At 41.4% G+C, this 19,655-nt stretch overlaps 2 protein-coding genes across 6 annotated transcripts in view; both read left to right on the top strand.

The window, feature by feature from the left end:
* Positions 1-19,655, top strand: part of LOC118616167 (protocadherin gamma-C4) — a 182,207-nt gene that overhangs the window by 51,064 nt on the left and 111,488 nt on the right. Inside the window, exon 1 of one of the 5 annotated variants that reach the window (XM_036241594.1) lies at positions 10,516-12,982. The exons of 3 other annotated variants lie outside the window; for them this stretch is intronic. In XM_036241594.1, the coding sequence (XP_036097487.1) occupies positions 10,586-12,982 (2,397 nt within the window). In that variant the 5' untranslated portion in view covers positions 10,516-10,585. Of the gene's footprint in view, positions 1-10,515; positions 12,983-15,239; positions 17,842-19,655 lie in introns of those variants that run through there. One more of the 5 variants, XM_036241584.1, reaches the window with a different exon arrangement.
* Positions 4,757-7,489, top strand: LOC118616365 (protocadherin gamma-A7-like). Its single transcript, XM_036241948.1, has one exon. It carries the CDS (start codon positions 4,970-4,972, stop codon positions 7,487-7,489), a length of 2,520 nt encoding a protein of 839 aa, XP_036097841.1. The 5' UTR covers positions 4,757-4,969.

Here is a 19,655-nt window from a genome sequence, read left to right as displayed (position 1 = left end):
TAATTTTGATAAGATTTTTCTTTATCAGTAGAGCTCTATTAAATCTTAGTTTTCTCAAATTTTACCAAAATAATCTTAATAATGTATGCCCTATCTTTTCTTTTTTAACTTTTCTCCTCTTGGCAAGCTCTTTGTTCCTATGATTACATACATCTTATTTCTTAAGTTTTTCTTTTCCATTATGTGACATTTCTGAGATTCTTGTTCTAGTGTGAAAACTGAATTGCAGTCTTTGTTTAAAAAGTCAATATTTTGTTTTTCTCCAATTTAATTAATAGTGAGTACTTTCTAAAATTATGGAGATCTGTGAGAGATATTTCCCCATTTACTACTTAGGAATAAAAAAATTATATAAAAGATCAAAGTAATTGAGAAGAAAGACCTGATCTTTTGTGGTTGAAGATCTTTGGATCTATCTGTTATTTACTTGGGCTAGTCATAATATCTACAATCTTCAAAGTAAAACTTAAAAAGACTTCTCTTATGTACCTCACAGAAATTATGGGAAAATAAAATATAATAAAATAATTCAATGAAAGTTTTTTCGAACTATAAAACAGTATAGTGAACAAATATTTGTTGACATCACCATTATTATAAGTATTGGGTTGCTAACAAATAATATACATCTAATGCTGTATGTGTACTACAATGTCTTCTGCAATTTGTGTGCTTGAAAGTTTTAAAAAATGAAAATGAGCCCTGGCTGGTTTTGCTCCATGGTTAGATCGTTGGCCTGCGGTCCAGGGAGACCCTGGTTCAGTTCCCGCTAAGGGCACGAACCTCTGTTGCAGTTTGTCCCGGGCCCTGATTGGGTCCTGTGGGTGGCAACCACTCGATGTGTCCCTTTCACGTTGATGTTTCTCTCTCTTACTCTCCCTCCCACTCTATCTGAACAAAAAAATAAAAAATAAATAAAATGTCCTCGGGTGAGGATAAAAAAAAATTTTTTTTTTAAAGAAAATGAGCCCTGGCTCAGTAGGTTAGTTGGTTAGAGTATCCTCCCAATACACCAAGGTTTTGGGTTCAATCCCTGGTCAGGGCACATACAAGAATCAACATACAAGTGCAACAACAAATCAATGTTTCTCTCTCTCTTCCCCCCTTCCTCTCTCTCTAAATAAAAATTTTTAATGAAAATGAATTTTTAAATATGCTCATTAGTATCCACTTACAGGATATATCTCTAAAAGTAGAGGAATGACTAGTGAATGGGGGAATAAAGACTTAATAGTGTTCAAATAAGAATTTAAATAATTGGCATATTTAACCCAGATAAAATAAGGCTCCACTGTGTAGGAACTCCGTTCAAATATTTAAGGAAAGGAGGGTTGTCATTTGAAAGAATAATTAGTCTAATTCATCATGACCCAAAGGTGTGATTGAAACTATGGCTTAATGAGTAGGAAAAAGAAAAGTTTTGAGATGTCAAAGTTGTTTGATCAGAAAATGGATTTCTAATGAGTTAGGAGATTCTATTATTGGCACTCTTCAAAAGTAAGTTGATGGCCATGGAATTAATATACTAGGGATAATACAATATGATAAATCATTGAAATACATGATAGTCAAGTTCTGTTCCAATTCTGAGCTGGAGTATTCTATGATCTGATAAATAAAAGATTTGTCACTTGTGCATCTAAAATAAACAATTGCACATGTAAAATAAACAATTGAGAAGATACTTTGAAAATGAATGAGAACCTCTTTTATAACCTGAAATTGTCAGTCTTCATAAAAACTGATTGAAATGATGTTCTTAAATTAGCTGCTAAGGGTAAGATATGTTTTTCTAAATCAGTATTGTGGTAATTACACTTCAGCAATTGTAGAATTATTCATTTCAAGATTCCTAATGACTAACCAAGAGACTCCAGTCATATACATTTTCAAATATGATTTACTTGGACATTTATGATATAATTCTTTGATGGTTTTAATTATAATTTAAATAGTAAATCACAATTTTAAAGAACTTGGATCTTGGGTATTGGTCAAGGGAGTCAGATGGTATCTTATACAAGTATTATGATTTATTTCATACACTCTGAGAATGCAAATGTTATTATAATACCAATTCTGGATGATTTTAACTATATATTGAACCTTCATAGTTTTAGGCAATGTTTACTAACTGGTTTCATGGGTAGTACAATGGTTTATTTTATTCTCTTCTCTGCTCACTAACTGGGATAGTAGCTGCTTTATTTTATGTTATTTAGAGTGAGCAAGCAAGAGAAACATCACTTTGTTGTTCCACTTATTTATGCATTCATTGATTGATTCTTATATGCCCTGACTGAGGATTGAACCTACAACCTTGGTGTACTGGGAGGATGCCCTAGCCAACTGAGCTACTTGGCCAGTGCAGTAGGCTGGTTTATTTTATTCTCTTATCTGAGTCACCTGTGACCATTTTATTTAAACAAAACATACTGACAGGAAAACTATCAGATTCTACTCTCACAATAGTAACTCACTCATGTGGACTGACGAAGTGTTCAGTCTTGCAAACCATGCTGAGTTCTGACTAAATGAGGCTCTTTGACCTACATACCATATGAGTTATTTTGAATAAAATCGACAGTCTGAGATTTTGAACATATACTGAATTTTGAAGCATCAAGAAAAAAATCTACCAAATTACTGGGCTATTTTATCATCTGTGAAAACCAGCAGTGTCTGACCAAACATCTGTTGAAGCAGCAATTACCAAAGAGGAAAGAGTAAAATCTCAGAATCATTGGGAAATACCTATATCTTTGCCTGAGAATGACAACCTAAACAGAAGTCCAAACAAATGGTTCTTCAATTAAAAAAAAAAAAGTTTTATAAAGAGAAGTCAAATAGACTTTCCATATAGTTTTCTAATGCAAGTAAACAAATGAAGGTCAAGATTCTGCCCCCAAACTACATCAATAATAACATATTCCCTTTAAAGCTATAAAATTCTTTTTACTTTGTATAGTAAATTTTTGTTATATTTAAACATATTGTGATGTTCTAGTAGAGATCCCTAATATTTCATTTTGTTGTGAAATAACTTAGAAAACTTGATATTAGAGGTGATGTAGTTGTTTACTCCCTAAAGTATATTTATGTTCAGAGTATGTCTATAATCTCATTTGTCTGGATATTATTTAACTCCAAAGAAAGTGCCCAAAAGTAATGTTAATTGATATTTTAATAAATAGTAGAATAAGAGACAAATATGAGATAACACTATGAATTTTGAAGTATCAAATAGAAAAAAAAATCATAGCATTGGGGGCCACAATATCCAGACATGAAAGTTTTATTTGCAAATGTCTACAAGAACTCATACTTGTGATTTTTTATAACCATTCGCTTTGCTTGCATGAGCATGAAATTCAAAATTACTACTAAACAAATAGTATTTAATTTCTGTTTATGGAATTAATCTATAATACTCATATTGGTTCCTTTGGGGAAAAAAGTTTTTATCTGCTTGATGAAAACAAACATGGCTATGAATTATTTTGATAAATTAAAACAGCATTTCATTCAAAGTATTTCCTATATTTTGGAGCAATGCCATCAGAGAACACCAACTAAGCTAAACATTTTCAATGTTACCTCTAGTTCCTTCTCCTGGTGCTGCTAGCTACTCCCTTGGGGTTTAAAGTGATTTACAAAGCAAGGTTATGTCTTGCTAGGTCTTCATTCCAGGTCACTTTCTTTCTCCTGCAACTGTGTGGAAGGAATTTTATTTCTACCAGCTCAGGGTAATCTCAGATCCATCAACAATTGAGTTTTGTTTCATTAACATCGGTGGAAAAATGAGTGCCTCTAACAGTCCTGAATGTATGCTCAAAGGCTGTCTGTCTAGAGATCCACCTTTCTTCAATTATTCTGGAATAGGGTAGCAAGTTTATTTGAATTGCATAATGAAAAGAAGCAGTCGAGCCAACACCCTTCTTATGAATCCACAACCAGCAGAACATCTGCTTATTTTGGCCTTCTGTACAAAATGAATTGTTTTTACAGCTGATTATTGCTGCTTGGCTTCTCATCTCTAACAGCACTTTTTGAGCATAAAGTATCAGGTAAGAACAACAATGATTTCTCTCTTTTTTTCTCTCAAAAAATGGGAGTGAGGACATGTATATTCTGACATTGGTTCTATTACTACATAGTCCAGGACAAAGCAATTCCCTCTACCTTTTTAAATCATTAAAATGAAGGTATTGGACTAAACCATCTCTAAAGTTTCATCCAATCACAAGCTTTATTATATCACCTCTTCATAATATAAAGAAATGTTTGACTGTCTGAGTTTTACATGGTGGTGTCTAGAGCATAGCATGTGCTCAATAATATTGAATGAATTGAAATTCATTTTACTCTGAGGTAAACATTTACTATATAACATCTTTCTTATGTACACACACACCTTTTAAAAATAAATCATGTTATTTTTTTTACCTGCAATGGTTGATTTTCTCTATGTGCAATAAAGTATGAGGCAATGCCCAAGAGTAATTTCAAAGTTGCAATGCAAACCAAGGACTTTTCAAAAATCATCAGGGTTTAATAAACACCCATCCATGAACATTATCGCATCAATTCAAAGTTTCTTAAAATTTATTTTTACACGATATCGGAGATATATGGATTAAAGAAAAATAAACGGAAGAATTTTGAAGGATAAAACACATTTTCTGAAAAATCAATTATTTTTGCTTCAATATGGTGCAGTAACATAGTAAGGGCTCTGGGCGCCGCTGTTCACCAACCAAGAGAAAAAAAACCCTCCAGAACTACCAAGTTTTTACAGCACAACGGAACGCCAGGTTGAGACAAACTCTTTTCCAAGAGACACCAAACTCAGACCTCTACTCTACTGGATTTGGGGCTCCTTTTCCGAATACAGAGGGTTCCACGCGGATACACTAGCATCCGGAAACAACAGGAGGTAGCCCAGGGTCGAAGGATCCGCAGGACAGCAATGGCGGCTCCGGAGAGGGGCGGGGATTACAGAGGATTCATCCTGCTCTCCATCCTGCTGGGGACCCAGAGCGAAGCTTGGGCAGGACACATTCTCTATTCTGTGCCGGAGGAGACAGACAACGGCTCTTTTGTGGGTAATGTCGCCAAGGACCTGGGACTGAGCGCTCAGGAGCTGGCGGAGCGCGGAGTCCGCATCGTCTCCAGAGGTAGGGCGCAGCTTTTCGCTCTGAACCCGCGGAGCGGCAGCCTGGTCACCGCGGGCAGGATAGACCGGGAGGAGCTCTGCGCTCAGAGCGCGCGCTGTCTGGTGAGTTTTAACATCCTGGTAGAAAATAAAATGAATCTTTACGCTATAGAAGTGGAAATAATGGATGTTAATGACAATGCTCCTAAGTTCTTGACGGAAGAAATGAATGTAAAAATAATGGAGAATACAGCTCCTGGGATGAGATTTCCGTTAAAAGAAGCGAGGGATCCGGATGTGGGCACGAACTCTCTCCAGAGCTACCAGCTCAATCCCAATCGACACTTCTCCCTGGTTGTACAAACTGGAGACGACGGAACTAAATATCCGGAGTTAGTGCTGGAGAGGGTGCTGGACCGAGAGGAAGAGGCGATTCACCACCTCCTCCTCACAGCCTCTGACGGTGGTGACCCACCCTTATCTGGCACCTCCCTCATCCAAGTAGCAGTGGTGGACATAAATGATCATGCACCAATTTTCTCTTTACCTCAGTACCAAGTAACTGTCCCTGAAAATGTGCCGGTGGGCACAATACTGCTCACAGTAAATGCTATTGACCTAGACGAGGGACTCAATGGAGAAGTGACATACTCTTTTTGGAAAATGACTCCAAAAATTCTACAAATATTCCAACTGAACTCCCACACGGGAGAATTATCAACGTTAGAAGGCCTAGATTATGAAGAATCTAGCTACTATGAAATGGAAGTTCAGGCTCAGGACGGTCCTGGTAGTATGACAAGGGCTAAAGTCCGGATCACGATTTTAGATGTGAATGACAATGCCCCAGAACTGACTATAACATCGGTAAGCAGCTCAATCCCTGAAGACACTCCTCCTGGAACAGTAATTGCTCTTTTCTACTTTCAAGACCGAGATTCTGGGAAGAATGGTGAGGTGACCTGCACTATTTCAGAAAATCTGCCTTTCAAGTTAGAAAGATCAATAGATAATTATTACAGATTGGTGACAACAAAACAACTAGACCGAGAAATATGCTCTGCATACAATATCACACTGAAAACCACAGATGGTGGAACCCCGCCCTTGTCCACGGAAACTCACATCTCAGTAAAGGTGGCAGACACTAACGACAACCCACCTTCCTTTCCCCACTCCTCCTACTCTGTCTATGTCCCTGAGAACAACCCCAGAGGCACCTCCATCTTCTCTCTGACTGCCCATGACCCCGACAGCGACGAGAATGCCCGAGTCACCTACTCCCTGGATGAAGACACTATCCAGGGTGCTCCTCTATCATCCTATGTCTCCATCAACTCTGACACGGGTGTCCTGTATGCACTGCACTCCTTCGACTATGAGCAGTTCCGTGACTTGCAGTTGAGAGTGACTGCACATGACAGCGGGGACCCACAACTCAGCAGCAACGTGTCACTGAGTCTGTTTGTGCTGGACCAAAATGACAATGCACCAGAGATCCTGTACCCCACCATCCCCACCGACGGCTCCACAGGCGTGGAGCTGGCACCTCGCTCCGCAGAACCTGGCTACCTGGTGACCAAGGTGGTAGCAGTGGACAGAGACTCAGGCCAGAATGCCTGGCTCTCCTACCGCCTGCTCAAGGCGAGCGAGCCAGGGCTCTTCGTGGTGGGGCTGCACACGGGCGAGGTGCGCACTGCGCGGGCCCTGCTGGACAGAGATGCACTCAAGCAGAGCCTGGTGGTGGCTGTTCAGGACCACGGCCAGCCCCCTCTCTTGGCCACCGTCACGCTTACTGTGGCCGTGGCCGACAGCATCCCAGACGTTCTGGCTGACCTGGGCAGCCTGGAGGTCCCACAGGACTCTGATGCCCCAGCCCTCACTCTGTACCTGGTGGTGGCGGTGGCCACCGTCTCTTGCGTCTTTCTAGCCTTTGTCATTGTGCTGCTGGTACTCAGGCTTCGGCGCTGGTCCACGTCGCGCCTGCTCCAGGCTTCAGGACGAGGGTTGGAGGGAGTGCCGGCCTCGCACTTTGTGGGTGTGGACAGGGTGCAGGCTTTCCTGCAGACCTACTCCCATGAGGTATCCCTCACCTCAGACTCTCGAAAGAGTCACCTGATCTTCCCACAGCCCAACTATGCGGACACACTCATCAGCCAGGAGAGCTGTGAGAAAAAGGATCCTTTGTTAGCACCCATAGATTTTCAAGAATGTGAGGATGAAGCCCAAAGTATTCAGGTGAGTTCAGTCATTTCATTTATGTTTATATTCTTGAGGAATACTATTTTGTGTAAATATTTATTTTGTGAAGGCAGTGTTTTGAAGATGTGGTGAAAAAAAGCTTAAAAAACTAAAGCATGTTAAATGTTTTATTTGAGTGGTGCTACTTTAACATGAAACACTTATTCATGTAGGATTTGGTATCATTTCCATAGTAAATGCCTACGGACAAGATTGAGAATAAGTCACATTTTTATACCTTCCAATAATTTCCACTTGATGTACTTAATTCATGCAGTTTATAAGTGAGAATTAATTATGTATTTCTCATAGTAGGTTAGCAAGGGACTTCTCAGGATTCTCTTTAGATCAGATCTATAAAAGGTTCTTGCAGATTGTTTCCATTTGAAGTTTTTTTCTGTGTCTATCTTCTGCCTCCATGTACCTTAACTTGAAGGCCTTGAAAAATATCCATTGCTTCCTGACCTATTTAAAGCATATTCATCTATTAAAATGGGTCCTGGTGGAAGGTTGGGTAAATGCCTGGGGGAAAAAATGTGTGTGTCAAGCTTCACTAAGATCTATATCAATGGCAAAGATGGAGTCTAATGCCACACTGAAGGTCATTTTTCAAAACCAATAAAGTATGGTGTCAAATAAAATGTCTTTTCAAGTATTATAAGTGGCATTTGTGAACTAGGCAGTTACGTATTTTACCATACAATTCCTGCGTGTGGTTTTAGTGGTAAAGCCATGTGAAATGTGACTGTGGGCTCTCCAAGTAGTATACTGGGGATGCTGGCTTTAGGGAACAAATCTCTCACATACTCAAGTCCTAGACCAGTAGTTGGACTTTACTTATTGGGTCTGCTGAAAAATCCTGCCAGAAATAACCTAATCTGGGACTAACTACTTCCATAGTTTAAGTCAGCAATTTTCAACCTTTTCATCTCATGACACACATAAACTAATTACTAAAATTTGTCAGCACACCAAAAAATATATTATATTTTTTCCAATCTGACAAAAAATATAGGTATAATTTTGATTCGTTCACACCGGATGGCTATTGTTGTGTTGGTTGTTGTCATTTTTTTTTAAATTTGAGATCTAGCCCTGGCCAGTTTGGCTCATCGGTTAGAGCGTCGGCCTGCGGTCCGGAGAGACCCGGGTTCGGTTCCCGCTAAGGGCACGTACTTCGGTTGCAGTTTGTCCCCGGCCATGGTTGGTCGTGCGGGTGGCAGCCACTCGATGTGTCCCTTCACGTGGATGTTTCTCTCTCTCTCTCCATTCCTCTCTCTCCCTCCCACTCTATCTGTACAAAAAATGGAAAAAATATCCTCGGGTGAGGATAAAAAAAAAAATTTGAGATCTAAGGGAAAAGAGTTCAGTGCTCCTGACTAAATAATTAGGTACTGCATGTTTTAAAAATCCTTGTGACACAACAGCGTGCCTGCCACGGCATACTGGTTGAGAATTGCTGCTTTACATATAAAATTTCAGTATAGCCCAATGCATCAGTTGATTAGCATCTGGAAGAGGTTGATGACAAGGTAATCTTGTTTGCTGGGACCTTTTGAGTGTTCATTTAAACATTTCTAGTATAGTGTTGTGTTTGCTGGTATTTTCCATATAAAGAAATATGCGGTGATGTGAGTATATTTCATATATTCTGTAGTGTTCAGATGTACACTCATTTGGAGAATGGATGGTGTTACTGATACTTTGTGAGGCAGAAATGTGGTTATCAGGTATATTGAAAAAGAAAATTCTCCCATCCAATTTATTAGATGCTTAGAAATATTTAAAAATATGTTTTGTATTTAAAGAGGAAGGGAAAGGGAGAGAAATATTAACAAGGAGTAGCTGCCTTCTAAACGCCCCCTGCTGGGAATCAAGCCCAACTCGCAGAATCAGACTGGAGACCTGGTGCATAGGTCAGTGCTCAACCACTGACTGAGCCATAACCACTGGGCTCTTTTTTAAACAAAGGAGAAAAAGTGTCACTAAGCTCAGTGAGCTACTGCAAATTAACTTTCTAAGAATTATTTCCTTGATTTCAAGCCACACAGACATGGGAACCATGCCTTGGTGTAATAGACCATAATTAGTGACTCTGTGTTGCAAGGTGAAATATTATTCCCCTGGTAACTTTGAGAGGTGATGTTACATTTCATAACTAGGAAAATAATTGTTCAATGGGAAAGAAAAGGGTGGGCCAACTCCTTTCTGGCTACATTATTTCCTTGACTGAAATACTAGAAGTTAAAATCAGGTAATATTCTATAAATAAATCACTGAAATGATTTTGGAAGAAGAGAGGTATTTGGAGGTAAGTATAAATTGTGCCCTTTTAAAGACAATTTCAGCATCATTGCTGATGCTCTCTGAAAAAACGGAAGTGAATGAGCATGGAGGTACCCAAAACGTAAAGAAACACAAGGGAAAAAAAGAAAAAGAAACAAAGGAAGAGCCCTGGCCGGTTTGGCTAAACGGTTGGAAAGAAAAAGAAACAAAGGAAGAGCCCTGGCCGGTTTGGCTAAACGGTTGGAGTGCTGGCCTGCCCATCAGAGAGTCCTGGGTTTGGTCCCCCCTCGGGGCACGTACAAAAACAAAAAACAAAGGAAGAAACATAAAACTTTATCCAATGTGTTGACAATTAATAAGTCTTCAAAATTACTGTACTCTGAGATAATTTAGACCAAGTCTGTGTTGTAGTCATCTTTCTATTAATAGTGAAGATTTGAAGATTGGGCAATGATTATGCTAACATATAAAGTTTATATATTAAATCTGTGTGACTTTTCTAAAACTTGGGAAGTTGTGAAATGACGTTTCTAGTGGTACAAAGTAAACATTATTAAATACATAGACACAAAAATTGTTCACTCGGGTACACGATTATAATTACTATAGCTCATTAGACTGAAGAAGCAGAGGCTGCAGTTTCCCAGTGCGGACTCTGGGCGCCGCTGTTGACCAGAGCGGAGGGCTCGGCTCTGCCGATCGCTTCGCGCAGCCGCAGCTCACTTTCCTCGTCTCAGACCCGCTAGAGCGACCCTTTCCACCGCTTCCTCCTCTGGAAAAGAAGAAACTCTGACCCCCAGGCAGAAACTAAAGCCTGTTCGGAGCTCCGAACGTCTACAACACAGGGATTACTTGTCGTCCGGCGTCGTCAGGCCGGTGAGCAAGCTGAGGGGAACAAAAGGGATGGGGAGCGGCTCTGGGGACAGGGGCTGGGCTGAGCGGCGGCCAGTGCTCTTTCCCTTCTTGCTGTCTTTGTTGTGGCCGGCGCTCTCTGAGCCGATCCGCTACAGGATTCCCGAGGAAATGCCCCAGGGCTCGGTGGTGGGGAACCTCGCCAAGGACCTGGGACTCAGTGTGCGCGAGTTACCGACTCGAAAACTGCGCGTCAGTTCTGAGAAGCCTTACTTCACTGTGAGCGCAGAGCGCGGGGAGTTACTTGTAAGCAGCAGGCTGGACCGGGAGCAGATATGCGGGAAGAAGCCAGTCTGTGCTGTGGAATTTGAGGCTGTTGCTGAAAATCCATCGGATTTTTACCACGTGAACGTGGAGATCGAGGATATTAATGATCACAGCCCGAAATTCATGCACAATTCCATTGAGCTGCAAATAAGTGAGTCTACAAAGCCTGAGGCACGATTTATCTTGGGATCTGCCCATGATGCAGATATTGGTACCAACTCACTACAGAGTTATCAACTCAGTCCCAATGATCATTTCTTACTAGTGAATAAGGAGAAATTAGATGGTAGTAAATACCCTGAGCTAGTATTGAAGATGCCTTTAGATCGGGAGGAGCAGAAGTCCTATCACTTGACCTTGACTGCCTTGGACTGTGGAGATCCACCCCTAAGCAGCACTGCACAGATACACATCTTAGTGACTGATGCCAATGATAACCCTCCAGTGTTCACCCAAGAGTTATACAGGGTAGGCCTTCCAGAAAACGTGTTCCTAGGTACCACTGTGCTTAGAGTGATGGCCACGGACCAGGATGAGGGTGTCAATGCCGAGATCACCTTCTCTTTCACTGAAGCAAGCCAGATCACCCAGTTTGACTTGAATTCTACTACTGGGGAAATTACAACTCGAAATACATTAGATTTTGAGGAAGTCAAAGAATATTCCATAGTTTTAGAAGCAAGGGATGGTGGAGGAATGATTGCCCAATGTACCGTGGAGATAGAGGTCCTAGACGTAAATGATAATAATCCAGAAATGATATTCCAATCTCTAACAGATCTTATTCTGGAGGACGCCAAGTTGGGAACATACATTGCTTTACTTAAAGTCCGCGACAAGGATTCCGGAGACAATGGAGAAGTTACTTGTAAATTAGAAGGTGATGTTCCCTTTAAATTGCTAACGTCTTCAAGAAACACGTATAAATTAGTGACAGATGGAGTTCTAGACCGCGAGCAGACCCCTGAATATAATGTCACCATCACAGCCACCGACAGGGGCAAGCCACCCCTCTCCTCCAGCACTACCATCACCCTGCACATCACCGATGTCAACGACAACGCTCCGGTTTTCCAACAGTCCGCCTACCTGGTCCACGTGCCAGAAAACAACCCGCCCGGGGCCTCCATAGCGCAGGTCAGCGCCTCGGACCCCGACCTGGGACCCAACGGCCACATCTCCTACGCCATCGCGGCTAGCGACCTGGAGCCACGGGCGTTGTCGTCCTACGTGTCCGTGAGCGCGCAGAGCGGGGTGGTGTTCGCGCAGCGCGCCTTTGACCACGAGCAGCTGCGCGCCTTCGAGCTGACTCTGCAGGCCCGCGACCAGGGCTCGCCCGCGCTCAGCGCCAACGTGAGCCTGCGCGTGTTGGTGGGCGACCGCAACGACAATGCGCCAAGGGTGCTGTACCCGGCGCTGGGACCCGATGGCTCAGCGCTCTTCGACACCGTGCCACGCGCAGCGCAACCAGGCTACCTGGTCACTAAGGTGGTGGCGGTGGACGCGGACTCAGGACACAATGCCTGGCTGTCCTACCACGTGCTGCAGGCCAGCGAGCCCGGACTGTTCAGCCTGGGGCTGCGCACGGGCGAGGTGCGCACAGCGCGTGCTTTGGGCGAAAGGGACGCGGCCCGCCAGCGCCTACTGGTCGCTGTGCGCGACGGAGGAAAGCCGCCCCTCTCAGCCACCGCCACGCTGCTGCTGGTCTTCGCTGATAGCCTACAAGAGGCACTGCCAGACCTCAGTGACCACCCTACACCATCTGACCCCCAGGCTGAGTTGCAGTTTTACCTGGTGGTGGCCCTGGCCTTGATCTCCGTGCTCTTCCTCCTCGCGGTGATTCTGGCGGTCGCCCTGCGTCTTCGCCGCTCCTCCAGCCCCACCACCTGGGGCTGCTTTCAGCCTGGTCTCTGTACTAAGACTAGACCCGTGGTTCCCCCCATCTACAATGAAGGGACTTTACCTTATTCCTACAATCTGTGCGTTGCCCAGGGTGGAAAGACAGAGTTTAATTTTCTAAAATGTAATGAGCAGTTGAATTCTGGACAAGACATACTTTGTGATGATTCATCTGGGGCCTTATTTCCACTTTGTAATTCCAGTGAGTCGACTTCCCATCAGGTGAGTTTCCTTTCAGCATAACCTGTCTACCCAGTTCTCCATATTTACAGGAAAACAAACAATTTTCTCATCTAAAAGTTGTCTTCAGAAAGTTATACCTAGTAAAAAAGCTGTCATACTATTCTTAAAAGAAGATTGAAGTAGGAGCACTTTGAGGGATGTCTTACCAGGCTCAAATTTAGGAAGGATTGAGGGTGTGGGTTTATCTACAAAGGGAAACATTAGACAAGGCTATAGGTTCTCTCATAAAAGCTTATAAAATTTCCCCCTAATTTGCCCTGGCCGTTTTGGCTCAGCGGTTAGAGCATCAGCCTACGGTTAGAGCATCAGCCTACGGTCCTGAGAGACCCCGTGCGGTTTGTCTCTGGCCCTGAGTGGGTCGTGAGGGTGGCAACCACTCGATTTGTCCCTTTCCCTTCGATATTTCTCTTTCTCTCTCTCTCTCTCTCTCTCTCTCTCTCTCTCTCTCTCTCCCTCCCTCCCTCCCACTCTATCTGAACAAAATATGGAAAAGTGTCCTCTGGTGAGGATTAAAATTTTTTTTCCCTAATTTTTTTATCCTATCACTTAATAGGTTTTTTTTCAAGCTTGGATGTACTGTAAATGTAAAAGTAGGCAGTCATTTAAATAAGCCTTTCAAGCAAAAAAAAAAAAAAGCAAACTTTTTCTCTTAACTGATTTAACTATTATGCTTTTCATATTAGTCTGATGTCTTGTCTCTTATATTTACTTCCATTTTTGTTTCAAAAACACCTAGAATAATATACGTTAACCAGGGTTTTTATGTAGATGGATCTCATTGTAACTCTGTGCAATGTACTGTGTGTGTGTGTGTGTGTGTGTGTGTAAAATCCTTTTACTTAGCAGTAGGTCCATTATGCTCATAAGAAGACAAAAACATGTTCTCCCTGCTTGCAACATAGGCTTTTCAAGATTAACCTATGTTGAAGCTCATTCTATAGGCTCTTCTACCCAAGAAAAGACTGTGTTTTGAGCTGTCTTTTTTTAGCAAACTTAAACTAATATAGCTAGATGTCTCCTAGTTACTCTACTATCTCTAAAACAAAAATAGAGTTGAATTATTAAAATGTTAGACAAAAGTGCTTATCTGATGTGTAAACAAGTACATTCACAAGATGATAATACATTTTTTCAACCTTTTGCTGGATTTCCCGTAGCAACTGCTTCAATTAATGGCCACTTAGCAAACTGCTGAAAAGACATTTGTTTGTATTGGCAGTTTTTGATTCCTTGGTGATAATTATGTGCTCTTTACTTTTTGTGGTTCTTTTGATTAAAGTACTCATAAAAGTAAAAGTAACTTTAGAATATATGTTTACATTAAGAATTTAGGTGTCTGCTTTAACATGTAATAATCTCTCATTGGTGGGAAAATGGAATGGAGATTTACTTTTCATGTAAATTCATTTGTACCCTTCAAGTATTTTCAAATAGGAAAATTACAAATAATTGAAATAAAGTAGCAAAACAGTATACTTTCTGATAAAACTTGAAAGTAGAACTTAATGGGAGGGAGAGGGAGGGGAATCAGTGGAGGGAAAAGGAGAAACATCTGTAACAAAAATTAATTAATTAAAAATAATTAATTAATTAATTAAAATTAATTGCCCAAGTAAAAAAAAGGAAGTAGAACTTAAACTGTTAAAATTTTACAATATTAATTTCAAACACTAGCAATATGTAATTTAAATGACATTTTTAAAAAAATTTAAAAAGCAAATACCTACAGAAATCTTACTATGATTAGTTTAAACCAAATAAAACCACTTCTGAGTCAGTCATCTCCAATAGGTCTATTGTAGTCTAAGAGTGACTTAATTGCCAGTGACAACTGGAGTTTTAAGTTACTTGATAATAGATATTGAAGACATTTACAATAAAGTTTAAAGTATAGTATATAAAATTTAATAATTCGTTTTTTAAAAAGTAAATGTCTTCCAGAAATGTGAGTAATGTGAGGTGAACCTATAAATCTCATCATTTTCTAATACTTAGTAAGACTTTAACTCTACTTCACCCCACACTTCTTGGTAATTACTTTTAAATTATGAATTCAGGGACAAATTTAATAAATACAAAACAAACTATAAAAAGCAAGTAGCATTTTTTCCCCCTCAGGAATCTAGCAAACAGTATTACAAATCTAAGTGGGTGCAGTAACTGTTTAGGGCTCTAAGCGCCGCTGTTCACTTAACTTGGAGATAATGTCACCAAACGCCGTCCGGATACTCTGGGCTCCCACCTCGCAAAGACCAGCAGATCTCTCAAATCAACTGCAGGGTTGCAGTGAAACTCCGTCCTAAATTTGGGACATTCCAGCTTTCGAAAGGATGATATCTGTAGCTGCAGCAAAAAGGTAAACAAGACACGTATTTCCAATGAAGATTCTGAGTGGATTCCACAGCAAAAGAACAATGGCCGCTCCAAAGAATTACGGAGGACGCGGCGAGCTGGTCCTGCTGTGCGCGCTCCTGGGTACGCTGTGGGAGATCGGGAGGGGACAGATTCACTACTCGGTGCCAGAAGAGAGCGACAAAGGATCCTTCGTGGGTAACATCTCCAAGGACCTGGGGCTGGAGTCACAAGACCTGGCAAATCACGGAGTCCGCATCGTCTCCAGAGGTAAGACGCAGCTTTTCTCTCTGAACCTGCGAAGTGGCAGCTTGGTCACCGCGGGCAGGATAGACAGGGAGGAGCTCTGTGCCCAGAGCGTTCATTGTCTTGTAAATATTAACATCCTGGTTGAGGATAGAGGAAAACTTTTTGGGATAGAAATAGAAATCATTGATATCAATGATAATAACCCAAAATTCCAGGCCGAAAATCTGGAAGTAAAAATTAATGAAATCGCGGCGCCTGGCACACGTTATCCACTGCCAGAAGCTGTTGACCCAGATGTGGGCTTGAATTCCCTGCAGAACTACCAACTCAGCCCCAATCACCATTTCTCCCTGGACCTGCGAACTGGAGACGATGGAACTATAAACCCAGGGCTGGTACTGGAGCGCGCCCTGGACCGGGAGGAAGAGGCTGCTCACCAACTGGTCCTCATCGCCTCCGATGGCGGCAAACCACGTCGTTCCAGCACAGTGCACATCCTAGTGACGGTAGTGGATGTGAATGACAATGCGCCTGTGTTTGCTCAACCCATTTACAGAGTGACAGTCCCAGAGAACGTGCCCCCTGGCACCCAGCTACTTACTGTAAGAGCTAGTGACCCGGACGAGGGAGCCAACGGAGAAGTGGCATATAAATTCTGGAAGATTAGTGAAAAACAATCTCCGTTATTCCAGCTTAATGAAAATACTGGGGAAATATCAACAGCAAAGAGTCTAGATTATGAAGAATGTGCATTTTATGAAATGGAAATACAAGCTGAAGATGTGGGGGCTCTTATGGGGAAGACCAAAGTGCTCATTTCCGTGGAAGATATAAATGACAATAGACCGGAAGTGATTGTTACATCTCTGTTCAGTCCAGTCTTGGAAAATACTCTTCCTGGGACAGTAATTGCCTTTTTGAATGTGCATGACCAAGACTCTGGGAAGAATGGTCAAGTTGTCTGTCACATACATGATAATTTACCTTTTCAATTAGAAAAATCAATAGATAATTATTATAGATTAGTGACATGGAAATATTTGGACCGAGAAAAGATCTCCATGTACAATATCACAGTGATGGCCTCAGATCTAGGAACCCCACCTTTATCTACTGAAATTCATATCACCCTGCATGTGGCAGACACCAATGACAATCCACCCACTTTTTCTCATGCCTTCTACTCAGCCTATATCCCAGAGAACAACCCCAGAGGAGCTTCCATCTTTTCTGTGACTGCCCATGACCCTGACAGTGGCAAGAATGCCCAAGTCACTTACTCTCTGACCGAGGACACCATCATGGGAGCACCTCTTTCCTCTTATGTCTCCATCAACTCTGACACTGGTGTGCTGTATGCACTGTGCTCCTTTGACTATGAGCAGATCCAAGACTTACAACTACTGGTGACTGCCAGGGACAGTGGGGCTCCTCCACTCAGCAGCAATGTGTCACTGAGTCTGTTCATTCTGGACCGGAATGACAACACACCTGAAATCCTGTACCCCTTGCTCCCCAATGACGGTTCCACAGGAGTGGAGCTGGCACCCCGCTCTGCAGAGCTTGGCTACCTGGTGACCAAAGTGGTGGCGGTAGACAGAGACTCAGGCCAGAATGCCTGGCTGTCTTATCGCCTACTCAAGGCCAGCGAACCAGGGCTTTTTGTTGTGGGGCTGCACACGGGTGAGGTACGCACTGCTCGGGCCCTGCTGGACAGAGACTTGCTCAGGCAGAGCTTAGTGGTGGTGGTCCAGGACCATGGCCAGCCCCCTCTCTCTGCCACTGTCACACTCACGGTGGCTGTGGCAGACAGTATCTCAGATGTCCTGGCTGACCTGGGCAACATCAAGAACCCGACCAACTCTGATGATTCAGAACTCACACTGTACCTGGTGGTGGCCGTGGCCATTGTCTCCTGTGTCTTCCTTGCCTTTGTGGTTGTTCTGCTGGCACTCAGGCTATGGCGATGGCACACATCTAGTATGCTTCAGTCTTCATGTAGAGGATTGGTGGACTTGCCTGCCTCAAGCTTTGTGGGTGTGGAAGGAGTACAGGCATTCCTGAAGACCTATTCCCATGAGGTCTCCCTCACTGCAGACTCCGGGAAGAGTCACCTCATCTTCCCACAGCCCAACTACGCAGACACACTTATAAGCCATGAGAGCTGTGAGAAAAATGATTCCTTGTTAACATCCATAGATTTTCATGAAGGTAAGGATGAAGCTGCATCTGTTCAGGTGAGTTCAGTTTTTGTTTACATTTATTTCTCCAAGGAATTACGTTAGTTATAAATTTATGTGTTTTGAAACGTGTTGTGAAGGAAGTCCAAAATTACCTAAAATGTCCAGTTTTCAAAATGTTTTTAAGGTATACCACAAAATTTGGGGTTTATTTTAGTGGTGATACTATAAATTTGAGTTCTAATTATCATAGTTTGCTTTCCAAAGGATTGGACACAATTGTTTAAATGTGAACTCTCAACCTTTTAAAGCCTTCCATATTTTACTATAATTATCACTTATCATTCATTCACTTAAGAAGTAGATGCCTAACTACAGAAGGTAAGTTTGTTTTATATATAGGAATACATACACTCCTAAATTAGAACAGAGAGAAAATTACTGAGACTCCTAAATCCTTGGATTATGTCAGTAGAAATAAAACACATCACAGATTGTTAGCATATGTTTAGGGTTTGAACCTAAAACTAAGCTCTGAAAGATTCCTTCACTTTAAATGTCTTTTCTGAGCCCTGTATCCTCATTAGTACCTTTCAAAATTTTAGTGCTTCTTATATGTCAAAATGTAAACACATTTTAAATGGTAGATCCTGGTGGTACATTCAACTAATCCCTAAATGTTGAGTTTGTGTGTCAGTGTTCACCCAGGATCATACCAATGGAGACTTGGAATCTAAAGTCTAAAGTAGCCACTGCCCCTCCCTCCAAAAGAAAACAAAACAATAAAATCAGACTTGAAATAAAATGTCATTTTAAACTGTTGAAAGATACTTTTGTAAAATACAGAAGACCATGTGTCAGTAGAGTTCCAATGAATTGTTTTGATGATGCGGCCATGTGAAATGTGCTGTGTACACATGGTAAGAGAGTTTGAGAATGTTGGTTTAAAGAACAGAAGTTTCATGTACACAAATTCTAAACAAGCTAATCAACTAAAAAGTATTCCATTTAGACTATGTGTATGTCGTCTGTGTTCCTTGTTATAGCATTTTAATAAAGCTAACCCCTGGTTTTTTATTAGGTGAAAGTAGAAAATACAATAAATCATTTGTTAGTAATAAAAAAGACATTACCTAAGGATAGTGCAATGTTCCCTCCTATTTTGCATATACAATAGGTGGGAGTTAACTTTATATTTTCTGTAGTGCTTGGGTGTAGAGTCATTTAAGGGGACAACTATATTCCTGACACTGCAATTTTTTAAAGTATATGGAAAGTTGCCCTGATAGAAAAGAAAATCTTTACTCTTGGTCAAAACATTCACTAATTGTCAAAAAAAATTTTTAATGAAATGAAAAATATTAGAACAAATATCTCTATATTCAGTAAATTTATTTAAAGAAACTTACCATGAGCTCAGCTCCTTCAATTTCAAAGTCATTACTTCAGGGCAAGGTAGGTACATAGATAAGGAAGTAATGCAGCCTGCTGAATTATCTCCTTGTGACTTTATATTGAAGAATAGATAAACATTTCCCCAGCAACTTTTAAGAATAAACTTTTATAAATATAGTACATTTTTTAAATGTTCAAAAAAAAAAAAAAAAGAATGAACTCACATACTATATTGGGTATGACATTAACCAAGTAACTGTGAGATATAAAGAAGAGGGTAGCCCGGCTGGTGTGGTTCAGTGGTTGAGCATCAACCCATGCACCAAGAGGTCCCTATCCAGGCTGTGGACCAAATCCCCAGCGTGGGGCATGCAGGAGGTGACCAACTGATGTTCTCTCTCATTGATGTTTATCTCTCTCCCTCTCTCTTCCTCTCTCTCTAAAATCAATAAAGAAAAAAATTTTTAAAAAGAAGA

Source organism: Molossus molossus, unplaced genomic scaffold, assembly GCF_014108415.1.
Source record: "Molossus molossus isolate mMolMol1 unplaced genomic scaffold, mMolMol1.p scaffold_m16_p_4, whole genome shotgun sequence".
Taxonomy (NCBI): domain Eukaryota; kingdom Metazoa; phylum Chordata; class Mammalia; order Chiroptera; family Molossidae; genus Molossus; species Molossus molossus.
This window is presented reverse-complemented; position numbering and strand designations above follow the sequence as displayed.

What these genes read in the sequence shown, in the direction of transcription:
- LOC118616365 (XM_036241948.1), top strand. Translation starts at nt 4,970, where the DNA reads ATGGCGGCTCCGGAGAGGGGCGGGGATTACAGAGGATTCATCCTGCTC.